Below are 13,373 nucleotides of genomic sequence, written 5' to 3'. Positions count from 1 at the left end.
CAATAAAATGAATTGTTTTGCCCACACGTGTTCCATATGTGTGAGTCTCAGTACTACTGTCCTTGAAGTTAACATCCACTCTTCCTATGAACATTGTGCATCTTTCTAGAAGATTGTACCCAAGACTTATAGGGGGATGTTTCATAGCTACTGCTCTGACAATACTGTTTTAGTAAATGTCTTTATTTTGGGTCAATTGTATCTACCACCTGACTATTATAAAGAAGCATATTGGTAGGGGCTCATGAATTATAGTTTTTGGAGTAAAGCTCCAAAGAATACTTTTGAATCTTCTGTAAAGAAGCTACCTTCTGTAAAAGTAGCCCAAAAGGATGCTACTTATAGAAATAGACATTTTCTCCAAGACATATCAAGAATATTTAGATATATGACCAAGATAATCATTTCCTTAGACTTTTCTTACCTTCTCTGAGATGTCATAATAAAAATCTCTAACTTGATCATCATATAGGATCCTCTGCTCCTCTGCTACTATGATAGCTCCAAAATCCACAATCTTCAATTATATGTTCATGGTACATTTCGGAAGCATTGATGGGTAACAGAGAAAAGAAATCACTCAGATTACTCTCCAGGGCTTAACAGACCATTTGGAGCAGATTTCATTTCCTATAAAGACTACACCTGTTAAGCTGCTTTAAATATTCAAATAGGGAAGCCTTTGTCTGTCCCTTATTCCTTTGAGCTTTCAGAGGCATTATTCAGAGGTATAGAAAGATGTCACATTGATGCTGAAGGCTAAAATGCTGACAAGAGATTATCAACCTCCTAAGAGGTCAATTTACATGCTATTCTTTTAAGTTGGTTGCTAGGAATGCCTGGGCACATTTCCCCATAGAAATAATGTTGTAAACAATTATCAGATTCCCAGGGCAGGTGACAAATACTCATTTAATCCATAAAGCCGCTAAATTCACCCGTACAGTGAAAGGGCAAAGCCATAGAAAACCAAATGGCCTCTAAGATCCATTTTAGCCCGGGATTTATGATCTTAATGATCTTGGTTAGATTACTTAATACCCTTTGTTCTCATCTGTAAAATGGGATGATTAGACCAGGTGAGCTCTAAGGTCCCAATATCCTCACTCACTTTGTTATCCTTTGTGGCACCAGTTCATCTCACACTTTGGGGCCTTTCTCATTGTAAAATATTATTTCCGTCATCAAAACAACTGGCAGCATTTGCTGCCAGGAAAAACTTCCTACTGCACAGCTATTCTCACTGAGCTGCACTTCCCATGTATATGGCGGTTCAAAGCCGTAGGCATTTATGGGTAAGAAAGGGAGGAATATGGCTGAGACCTAGATTTCCATCTTAGGGTTTGAGGTGTTTACACTTCCCTCTCCGAGTATCCAGCACCACAGCATCCAGGCCCAAGGTTTTGGTCAATTTCTTTGATCCTGGCTCAAGTTCAATTGCTATCCCAAGATCAAGAAAATGACAAATTCTTCCTTAGACTACAGGCTACATGTTTTGATCTGCATCATGATCTCAGTGGTCCTTAGCGGTATTCTGTGTGTCTGGGTGTCTCTCCTGTTCATCTATATATCTCTGTCTTTTCCATCTCTGGTTGGTATACCACAAATTTCCCCAGGCAGAATCTATTGTCTATTTTGATCTTTCTGTATTAAGTCATCTGCTCAAATCATTACTTAATAGAAAGTATTCTGACCACTAGAATTCCAGTATCACAAGGATATCTTCATGACTCCTTTGCTGAACCTGGTTCTCCCTGACAACCCTTTTTTTCCTAGAATAGGACTTCCTCTCCAATTGAAAACTGATCTGTACCTCCAATGTCCTGTTAAGGGACATGTATAGCCTAAATGTGAAAAAATATTTCTTTCTCCCTTCCTTCCCCCAACTTTCTCTTTTTCCTTTATTTTTTCTTCCCCATTCTCTTCTCCTTTTGTCCCTTCTTCCATTTTTTGATTTTTCCTTTCTTCCTTTTAACTTGTCTAATCTTTTCTTATTTCCTTCCTTTCAATCCTATTTCCTTCTTCTCCTCCCTTCTCCTTCCCTCTTCTTTTCTGCTTTTCCTTTGACTTCCAAAGACAATAATAAAGTGAATAATGAGCTATAAGCAAAGAGAAATAGGAAGCTAACCTGGACTCAAGAATGATGCTACCTAATTGGAATTTACCATGGTATTGGAAGCATTTCTCCCCACTAACTGGATCACTGAGGAAAATCTTACCCTTTTGACATCCATATGTTTTCTTTTAAAATTACTCACCAATTGTCTAATTTCTTCTACTCTTTCGTCTTCCACGGCATTTGGTCTTATTATCATTACATTGTATGTATCCTCTAGGATAAAAATAAATTGGTTTTTCTTACAAAATAACCAATGAGGGATTTTGTACTAAAATGCAAACTTCTAATTTCTAATTAATGGCTATCTAATTAACATGTAACTATCAGTTAGCCACATCTGTATCTCATTTTGCCATTTTACCAAATGGCTTAGCTCAGCATCCTTGGTAGAATTGAAGCAGATCTCCAATGCCTTTAACCTGTTTGAATAGGGGCAAGTTATAAAATAACCCCCCTATATTCCCAACCTTTTTCTAATTAGCACAGCAGTGGTCCTCAAACGGGTCACATAAGAGAGATGACAACACTTGTGAACAGGTCAGGATACAAAACTTCATTCCCCAAAGAGTCACATGGAATGGATTGAAGAGGCAGCTTGCTATTGAGAATGGAGTCATATCTACCTTCTTGATTACCTACAGACACACCTTATCCTTTGATACTTTACTAGCTGTGACACTCTGGGCAAGTCACTTCACCTCAATTGGGGATCAAACAAGCTTAAGAGTGTGTGTGTGTGTGTGTGTGTGTGTGTGTGTGTGTGTGTGTGTGTGTGTGTGAATATGATTCTGCAAATTCTGAAGCATTATAGAAATGCTTATTGTTTTACTCTTTTTTAATTCTTTTTTATTCTTAACTCTTTTGTGGGCAGAACAAGAGAGTTTCTCAATTTTGGAGCAATCTTAAATCTTGGGGAAACAGAATAATTCCTTTAGAGCTGCAAGACACCTTAGAAGGTAGTAAATGGTGAGACATAACTAGGACATCAAAAGTTTGTTTACTCTGAAAATGGTAGACGGCACTTTTTGGACTGCTGGATTCTTGATTTTCAACCTGTTTCCTTTCTGATTAGCTGTAAGATATTCTCATTATCCTCCCATCTTCTCCCTTCTCACAGCTCAAAGTTGTTTCAGTCTGTCTATGCTTATCTGTCAGTCTCTTGTGTGTCTATCTCTCTTTCCCTCTCTCTCACACACACACATACACACACGAGTTGGGAAATTCTCATGGCCTTGTGTCCAAGGAAGGTATTAATCTATCACAATTCTCTTTCTAGAAATTATCATAAATTTGTGTGATTCTAGAGATAATTGTGTGTATTAAATCTTTAGAATTCTTCATTAAAGATTCTATTTTCATTGTATAAAGGTCATTTGTGATATATTTGCACATTGGTTCTGCCTTTCAATATATCCCCTAATATTGTGTGTATTTAGCAAAATATTTTGGTGGTCATTGCTTATTTGCTTTGGTTTTTGGTCAATGATATAGTTTCTCCTTCAGCCCACAATGAAAAAAGTATGTATTTATTTATATCCAGGTCCTCTATTTCCAAATGCCTAGAAAATCCCAACAGATATATTGTGCAAACAGGCAAGAAAACAGTGGCATGGGATGCCAGCAATGTATTCCTCAGTGTCTCCTCCTCTTCCAGTAGGTTCAATAATCCATTCCAACTCCTCAAAAGGTTTTCTGGCCAACTTCAAAGAGACATCATTGACCTTGCATGTGTCGGGAAAGCTTACAGCCATCATGGATAGGTGAGGCTCCCATGTGGCCTTGCATGTAGTACTGTTCTCTTCCTGACCCCAGCCACCCAGAATGCTGGCCCTTAGATGATCAAATGCTTCTTATAGTTGTCTTGCATTTCCCAGAAATTTCAAAAGGCCATCTCCTTAGACCCAGAAGGATAGTTATCTGAGTCAGTAAATGGACTCAAAGAAGTGATTATAGGTCTTTTAAGAGTGAAAACCCGAGCAATTATATAGCTTTTTAACATTTGCAAAGTGCTCAGCATGCATTATGTCATTTGAACTATATGACAACCTTTTTACAGATATTTTACGGATGAAGAAATTGAGACTATGAGGGATTCGGTGACTTGCTCTTAGTTACAAAGCTAATTAAATGTAGAAGGTGGAATTCAGACTCGAGTCTTCTTGAATCCAATCCAAGTACGCTGCTACTCTCGTTTTTAGAGGTACTAAAGATGAATATGGCTAATGGGAGACCCAGGAGTAATGGTCAATGCCATTCTCCTCAAAAATGAGTCATATGCCCTGAAAATTCCTAAATTCCCTCCCATAATTTCTTCTGTATTTACCATTCATCAATTGTATACAAGCCCATGATTTTGGTCAATGATATAAAATAGTTTCTCCTTCAACCCACAATGAAAAAAATATGTATTTATTTATATCCAAGTTCTATATTTGCGTGTTGTTGGATTATGTCATCACTTTATAGATGAAGATCTATGAGGAAGTAGCACTATGTAAATTTTGAGGTTGTTATTTATTTATTATTTATTTTTTTTTTTTGTGAGGGGAGCATGGTATATATGGCAAGCTGACATCCTCAGATAAACAGTAGGGTCTTTGTTAGAGCTTCATGGTTTGAACAACTAGATTTGCCTTATGTGTTTTAACTGCGTTAAAGAGATCACAATTCTTCCACTCAATTATGATTTTACTATAAAAATAGAAACTATATTTTAAAGGGAGATAGGTAATTGGAGCAAGATTTAAAGAAATACAAAGTAGATACAACTAGGGTCCTTTTCCATTTTTCTTTAATTTCATCATTGCTGATTTTGATGCTGGTTCTATGATTGGCTTAAGTAAAACATAACTATCCATTCCTATTTTAACTCATCCCCCAAATTGTCTATGATTTGTCCACAGTTCCGGAATCTCTGATGAGGTTTGTCCAACTTTCACAATCTTTCAGTTTTAAAATTCCCCTTTCAATTAGATTATCTAAAAAGATCATTTTTCCTCTAGCTTCTTCATTTTCACATGATTCAGTACTTAATCCCCTCCTAACTTTTACTCCGTTTCCAACATTCTTTGAGGTCTATTTCTTCAAAAGTGTAGCTATATACATTTCCAAACACTTTTTCATTTAGTTACTAAAAAAGTCCTCAAAGATTTTAACTCCCTTCTCTCTTCAGGGGTTTTTCTTGTCAATGCACACAGCTTGGAATCATTCAGAAACAGGAAAAGCTGATGGCCACCCTGCTTCTGCACAGGAACACTGAATTTCTGCAAACATCTTCATTTCAAAAAAAAATACTTTAAACCTATTAAAGAACATTTCTGAACTTTATGTGTGAAGTTGACTGAGTGATTTACCTTTGGATTAATTTCTCCTCCATTAAAAACAACCCAAAACAAGGTCAGATTCCTCTGTATCTAGTTTTAAAAGGATTGTGCCTCCCTTCCCAGGAAATCATTTAGAAAAACTTTTAATTAAAACAAAGCTAGGTGAGAATAGTGATATAAAATTATTTTTATATCTAAAGATGCTCTACTTTGATCATTTTAAAACCATGATAATATTTGAGCAACCCTTAATCCTTTGGACGACTTAAGCAAGGTGAAGTCACTTGGAGAACTTACAGCTGGCTCTCCACACCCAGAGGCAATAGAAAGACACACTATTATGAAAATGCTACATTATTAAGTATCACAGGGCTTTGGCACGTGCCCAGAGCATCTAAGATGGAGGCAGTCATATGAGAGATGCTGGGGTTCTGATTATGGGAAAGGCCTTCCATATACTGGCCTGTTGCATGGATGGGAGTAGCCTCTTTCCATCAGTTTTTTTTTTTCCCTGAAGCTGGGGTTAAGTGACTTGCCCAGGGTCACATAGCTAGGAAGTGTTAAAGTGTCTGAGATCAAATTTGAACTCTGGTCCTCCTAAATTCAAGGCTGGTGCTCTATCCACTGCACCACCTAGCTGCCCCTTTCCATCAGTATCTAGTCAAGATTGAGTTCATTTCTCAATCTGATTGAGGCAGTCACTCTCTTTTTCTGGTAGCATCCAGGAGTGAAGGACTCATTCACTCACTATGGGGACATTTTGTAATAAATTGAGCATGGGAAGTCACATCTCCTTTTAGGATCTCTGGAGTCTCAGTTTTGTTTGTTTTGTTTCAGTTCTAGGTTAGGAGAATGGAATCCTCCAAGCTGGAAACTTAGAAGGCCCCAACACTTGGATTTCACACCAAAGTCTGTAAATAACCCAGAACAGAAGAAGTCAGAGTCTTGGGTTTACAAGTTTCCATGACGGGGTCCATCTGGATCAAGGACTCCATCCCCTATCTCTCAAATGGAAAAAGACAAGTAAACCCAGACAAAAGTCCTAACTGCCCTCCATGGGGACCAGGACCCATAGAGAAAGTGGCCCTTTCCTACCCAGTTTACTATCTGGTGTCCCATCTGTGAAGAATGAGTCCTTCACTCTGGTGAAGAATGCCACTGGAAAGAGAATGAAAGGATGGTCTCAGACACCTTTCACTGAGCCTTTGTGGAAAATCTTAGGAAGGCTATGGACAAAAGCAGGCTTGGGAATCATCTGTGAGTTACAGCCAGGATCACTGAAGACAGAGCTCATGTCTTGAAGAATATAAAGGGGTCAAAGACTAGATATAGATAAGATTTACTCACAGGATTTTAAAAAACAGGCAAAAAGTTCCATGGTATTTTTAACCCACAGTCAACTCCCATCAACTTCAATTCCATAGACTCAAAAAGAGATGGGAAATAAGCATTCACATAATACCTACTATGTGCTGGGCACTTCACATTACCCTAAAATTAAATAAAGGGAGGGTGGATTTCTCATTTCGGTTGTTAAAATGTAACTAAATTATCCAAGCGACCATAGGAAAAGACCAATATTTTATGTTGCCTCTCTTTTTAAAAAAACACTAAAGAATCAGATGACTAAAGGATAATATAAGACAAGGTATGATTCCTCAAAAGATCCAAGATGCCCTTAACCTCTGACTCAAGACCCTTGAATTTTTTTCATGCCCATGAAGTTAATTCAGAATTTCCTCCATAAGGCATGCTCTGTCAGCATCACAAGCAGGTCTCTTTAATCTGAAGAGATACTGTGTTTTATGGGTCACCACAACCAAAGATTTCATCATCTGGTTGAGGGATCAATCTACTGATGGCCAATAGCCTCATCCATAAAGAGAGGGGACTCAGACCAAAGATTCCAGCTGCCTTACCATACCGGAAGCCTCTTCAAATGGATTAGACCTGCCAAAATTTGGATTGTGCCAGTGTGCTCTCAGAAACAAGAGTAACTTCCATGCCATGAGGAGTACTTTTGTGCTTGGGGGACCCATATGATTACACTCAAGAGCCATGTAACTTTGGTTTAGTGCTTCCCATTTAATTTAAATATAATACTTGCCCACAGGTACTTCTAGAATTTCATCCACATCTTCGTCTTCATCAGAATCAATAAGCAGTATTTCAGGAAGCTACAGGAGAAGGGAGAAAATACAAGGAGAAGATAATGACTGATATCCTGATTAATAATTTTTTTTAAAAACTGGCTACTAGAGTAATGAAAATAATATACACAGTATCTATAGAAATTTAAAATAAACAAATTTTAAACTCAGATTCCTATGGCCTATGTTCTAAGACAAAATTTGAAAAAATGAATCTCATTCCATTTCATTGCAGAGGTGGAAGACTACAGGGAGAAATTACATGCACTATCAGACACAGCTTGACTATTGGGTTTTTTTTTCTTCCATTTTAAATTTTCCTTACAAGAAACTATGTACTGGTTAAAGAAGAATAAGGGATGTACAAATGTGAGTATGGAATGAATGTCAAGTTAATCAGCATTTATAAAGAACTTACTATGTGCCAAGCACTGTGCTAAATGCTGGGGATACAAACATGATAGAACTCCGCCATGTGTCCAGATCACATAAAATTGGGACACCCATCATAAGGGACCTGCTTCAGGAGCAACTGGTACAAATAGAAATATTCAGCAAAGGCTACCACTTGAGTGAGAAAAGCCTCTTCTCATGGGCTGTAGCTTGAGATCTACCTAAAGCATGGTTTCTTCCTTCAGGTGGTATGATGGGATATCCCAAGATGGACTCAATCATTCACACCAGGGTTACCATGCACTAGACTGAGTGGGGAAGAACTATCATCTTTCCTTCTCCTTAGATCCTATGCTCCTGAGAAATAGATTTAGGGCAGTGTTCTTGTTTTCCTTGTCCTTTTCAATTATAGCTGTATGAAAATAATACTTTCAATGGAAAACAAAATCCTATTTCCCAACACTGGAACTTCTGAAGTAATTAAAGCAAGAAAATGGACAGAGAATTATCAACTAGAAAAAGACATGGAAAAATGATAGAATAAGGTAGAAAACAGGAAAACAAAATCCCATTTCCAAACACTAGAATTTCTGAAGCAATTAAAGCAAGAAAATGGACAGAGAATTATCAACTAGAAAAAGACATGGAAGAATTATAGAATAAGATAGAATAGAGGAAAACAAAATTCCATTTCCAAACACTAGAACTTCTGAAGCCATAAAAGCAAGAAAATGGACAGAGAATTATTAACTAGAAAAAGACATGGAAGAATGATAGAATAAGATAGAATAGAGGAAAACAAAATTCTATTTCCAAACACTAGAACTTCTGAAGCCATAAAAGCAAGAAAATGGACAGAGAATTATCAACTAGAAAAGACATGGAAGAATGATAGAATAAGATAGAATACAGGATAAAATGAAATTTATTAACCATAAAGATCATTTGGATTGTAAAAGAAACTATATATGGCTGTATATAAATTATATAAACTATATATAAATTATATCATAATAATTCTCAGAAACAAGAGACATATTTCAAATCACCAGAATTTGTAAGATACCAAGCTGAAATGAATTTGATAAAGCCAAATTCAAATAACCCAGATGCAGCACCTACCTGGCAATGGCAAAAAGGTGATCTTTTCCAAGGGGGAGCCAGAATTCTAGTTATACAAGATTGTTTCTGAACACAATAAAAAGAAGTGGGAATATGACCTACGACAAACTGAGATATATGGTTACATCCCTCAAATCACTTCCTAGCCCAGTTAAGCTTTCTTAAATCAGTCTTAAATGAACCAGTAGCAAAGAGCTATGACAAGTAAATCTTGTATATGGAGAGAGCAGCAGAGCTATCTTGGAATGGTCCAAAGGAAGAAACCCTGTGTGTACCAAATCTTTTGATTCTTAACTGTTCTTCTAAATTGTTATACTTTTTACCCTTCCACTATTATGTTTCTGGTCAAACTAGACACAGATGGCTAACTTGGAAATATCTCACAAGGAATCAATTATTTTCTGTCTATTCAAATGTAATAAATTTCTTTTTATATCCTGTAATATTACTGGGTTCTCGTATCCAACATCTTTCAACTCTATGAAGAAAGCACTCTTGAAAATTGCCTATGGGCTTTAGTACTGTCCACAAGCCTTTTACTTAGCTTGACCTTTGCTCCTGAACCATCTTTTGCCATCTTTTCCTATTCCTACTTTTATATTTGCCACCACATATAAAAGTATACATTGGTTTAATGTGGAGCTTCTTATAAAGTCTTAAAATGATTTCTCTACTTCCTCAACCTCAACAACAACAACAACAACAACAAAACACTGCACAAGCTGCAGTGATTTTTGGCTAGTCTTTTTGACAATATTTATCATAAACACTGTAATAAAAGATTATCAAGGAGCAGCTAGGTGGTGCAGTGGGTAGAGCACCAGCCCTGAAGTCAGGAGAACCTGAGTTCAAATGTGACCTCAGACACATACCACTTCCTAGCTGGGTGACTCTGGGTCACTTAACCCCAATTGCCTCAGCAAAAACAACAACAACAAAGATGAAATATCCTATGAAATGGCATTTGGGATTGTCTTTGGAAGCATGATAAATCCAGCTCTGCCAATTCCTTTATTCGCCTCTCCGAGGGGAAATAGTAAGGCATCCTTCCTCTGAGCTACAACATCCTTTTTTCTCTTAGGTTCACTTATAGCAAGAGGCACTAATTAGTTTTGTTCTGCTTGCCCTGATGGGAAAAAACAGAAGCAAAGGATTAAACAAACAAACAAACAAAACAAAACAAAACAAAACAAACAAACAAAAAAAAAAATCTGTAAAGATGTCCTTGTTGGCTCAAGGTGAAGAAAGCCTTCCTAAGAAGGCCTGTGACCAGACACAAATGAAATGGATCACCTCAAGAGAAGTGAGCTCCCTCTCACTTAAAAACTCAGAAAACAAGATTTTCAATTGTTGTTAGGTTAAGGTTTCAGACCCATAGCTGAAACGCCACCGTTGCATGCTAGTAGAAAGATACAAGACAAGGGAGAAACATCAGCTGAGACATGAAGGCTGTTTCTCTAGAGATTTTTGCAACTGGTAAAAATGATCCCTGTGACTAGATGTTCTGTGCCTGGCATAGACTTATTAAGTCAGAACTTAATAAGTGTTTTTTCATTCCTTCCTTCATTCATATCTTATTTATGTTGCAAAAGGTCTTTAAGCTTGCTTCCTTCACATAAAAATTCTGTCTCTATCTGCAACATTTCAATGTGGATGCTAGGCCACAATTAATCTACCCAGCCTCTGAGGTTAAACTAATTTACTTTAAGGTTAAACTGACCTCCCTGATACCGTAGATAAACACAAAGCATGGGCCAGATGTCACTCATTACTCTGTTGGGCCAGACCACCTATTTCTTTGGTCCCTTCCAACTTTGAAATTCAAAGAGGATTCTGTTACTCCAGTCTTACTGGTCATTATGGAAAATAGGGGGAGCCAGGTGGTAAACTGAATACAGCACCAGCCTGAAAGTCAGGAAAGCCTAAACTCAAATCCAGACTTAGACACTAGCCATGGGATCCTAGGCAAGTCTGTAAAATAAGGGCCTCCCTCCTAGGGTTATTGGAAGCATCAAATAAGATAGTTAATTATAAAGAACTTAGCACAGGGCCTGGTACATAGTAAGAATTCTATAAATATTAGTTACCATTATCATTTTGGAGAAGAAATTTGGCTTTGGATTGAGAGAAGTTGGGGTCAAATATTGGCTCTTCCTCCTAACTACCTATAGAACCTTAGTTTTCATATTTGTAAAATAGTTTCTGAAATGCCTGCTAGCCCTAGATCTGACTCCTTGATTCCATATTTATACGAAGTCTATAAGCTGTTATAAAGTCTATAAACTATTATTCTTTGTCCCAGTTGTTTTCTGCCATTCTGACTTATCCTACCCTTCAGGAGCAGAAGAGGGCCAGACAGAAGAGGGAGCATTCTGTGTTTGTGATTCATGGATCTCTATGACATAAAAACTCATCATTGAATGGCAGAATTCTGGTAATGAGGTTCTTGGAACCCACCTCTACAAGCCCTTGAAGCACAGTAATAGTCTGTCCCTGGGACCATCCTCAAAGCTTTTTCAGCTTGGGATAAGCTGTCTGAGTTTGTGTTGTTTGGGCTTTTGAAAATCCTGCCTCCCCTCCACACAATGTGTGGTGCTGGGAGATTTTCTTGTTCCAAACTAATAAATAAATGGCACAAATTTGTCAGTGAATAGTCTATCTTACCTCACTCCACCCTCATATAATAAGTAAACAAATAATCTGAACAGGAATACTTGAAAGAAGAAACACAAATGATCAAAAAATTGTTCAAATTCACATCAGAAAAAAATGTCATTTTAAACTACTCTGTGACAGGGCTTTTTTATTTCCAATGGGTTTGTCATCTCATCAATGTCAGCTTGTGTTCCTAAGATATAAATTATCCTCCAACCATGGCTGTATATTCTACATGAATCTTTAGTCAGTGAATTTATTCAATATTTACTCTGAGCCAGGGCACAATGTTAAGTGTTGGGGATACTAGAAAAGGAAACACAATCCCTGCCTTTCATGCTAATAGGGGAGAAAACCAGCACTTGAATAGGTAGAAATCCATTTCTGCAGATTAGATGTAAAGTAATCTTAGGGATCAAGGGACCAACAGCTGAGGAAAATAGGAAAGATCTCCTAGGAAGCAGAGGTAAGGACTATGATCTCCTATATATCAAGCATAAAGGGTCCAAAGACCAGTGAAGACCTTCCTCAACATGGCATGGCCACTGATGGAGCACATGAGCTAACCATTATGTTTCTCTCTTGTTTCATGATCAATCCAACTTGTTTTCCCATGACATATTTCTCCATGACCTGCAAGACACAGCTTTTCCTGCCCAAGTTTCTTGTTTGTTATTAGATATAACTTCCTCGTACCCAATATTCCCCTTCCCTTCTCCATCTTCCTCTTAATAATGTTCAACTTTAGTTCTTTAGAAATGTGCTCTCTCTCAGAATAAATTGGTGTTAGGGAAGTTTGGTTTTCAAATAAATCACTTTTTGATCCACAAGCGACAAAATAAAACTGACATCCAAATAGATTTTTTTCCCCAAAAATATCCTAGGAATGGATTGAGTTTATCAAATAAAACTGATACTCTACAATCAGAGATAAGTTGGAACCTTCCATTTTTAAAGATGAGTAAATTTAGGCCAAAAGGAGTTAAGGATTGACTTGCCCAAGGTCACATAGCTAGGGAGTGGCAGAGGTGAGATCCAAATGCCAAATTCAGTACATTTTCCATGGGACCACATAGTGCCCTGGGCATGGAAGCACTTCCTGGCCTTTTATCACCAAGTGCTGTGACTCAGAGATGCTTTCATTGATGGAAGAACTAAGGGGTTCAATACATTTTAAAGGTAAGTAGCATTTAACTGTTGGAACTTGAGGAAGATGAAAAACACTTTTAATCTGTAATCTGCAATTGTAACCAATCTGTTTGGTTTCCTACCGCGAACATAATGGAAAGCAAGTTTTGAAAAAATTTCCCCAGAGAAAGTTACTTATTATTCCTTCAGCCAAGTAGTCTCCTCCTCCTCTCAAGTAACAAATTATTTGTTTATTGATACAGTGATGGTTTTGTTCAACTATAACCTACATGATAAGAATGTTACTCATCATGAATTGTGGACACAAAGAAACTGTAGGAAAGACTTTGGGAAAAGGCACATATTCAGTGTAAGAAATAGGCAGCCAGCATGGCTATAACTAGGCTAGAGTGACCAGAGCTCTGCCCCCAACTGGCAAGTTTGGAGGGTATCAGCTGACAAGTTAGGGAAAGGGTACCAATA

General features: G+C 37.5%; 1 protein-coding gene across 3 annotated transcripts in view; it reads right to left on the bottom strand.

Annotated features, from left to right (window-relative positions):
- The window catches only part of NME8 (NME/NM23 family member 8), a 57,109-nt gene that overhangs the window by 25,454 nt on the left and 18,282 nt on the right, over positions 1–13,373 (bottom strand). The window contains exons 1-5 of one of the 3 annotated variants that reach the window (XM_074284479.1): positions 11,195–11,487; positions 9,108–9,173; positions 7,550–7,619; positions 2,259–2,332; positions 425–517 (exon numbers count right to left, since the gene is read on the bottom strand). In XM_074284479.1, coding sequence (XP_074140580.1) covers positions 425–517; positions 2,259–2,332; positions 7,550–7,619; positions 9,108–9,173; positions 11,195–11,203 — 312 coding nt within the window. In that variant the 5' untranslated portion in view covers positions 11,204–11,487. Of the gene's footprint in view, positions 1–424; positions 518–2,258; positions 2,333–7,549; positions 7,620–9,107; positions 9,174–11,194; positions 11,524–13,373 lie in introns of those variants that run through there. The other 2 variants (XM_074284480.1, XM_074284478.1) reach the window with 2 other exon arrangements.

The sequence above is a fragment of the Sminthopsis crassicaudata genome, chromosome 1, assembly GCF_048593235.1.
Source record: "Sminthopsis crassicaudata isolate SCR6 chromosome 1, ASM4859323v1, whole genome shotgun sequence".
Lineage (NCBI taxonomy): Eukaryota > Metazoa > Chordata > Mammalia > Dasyuromorphia > Dasyuridae > Sminthopsis > Sminthopsis crassicaudata.
Note: the sequence above shows the minus strand (reverse complement) of the source record. Positions and strands in the feature narration are given on the sequence as shown.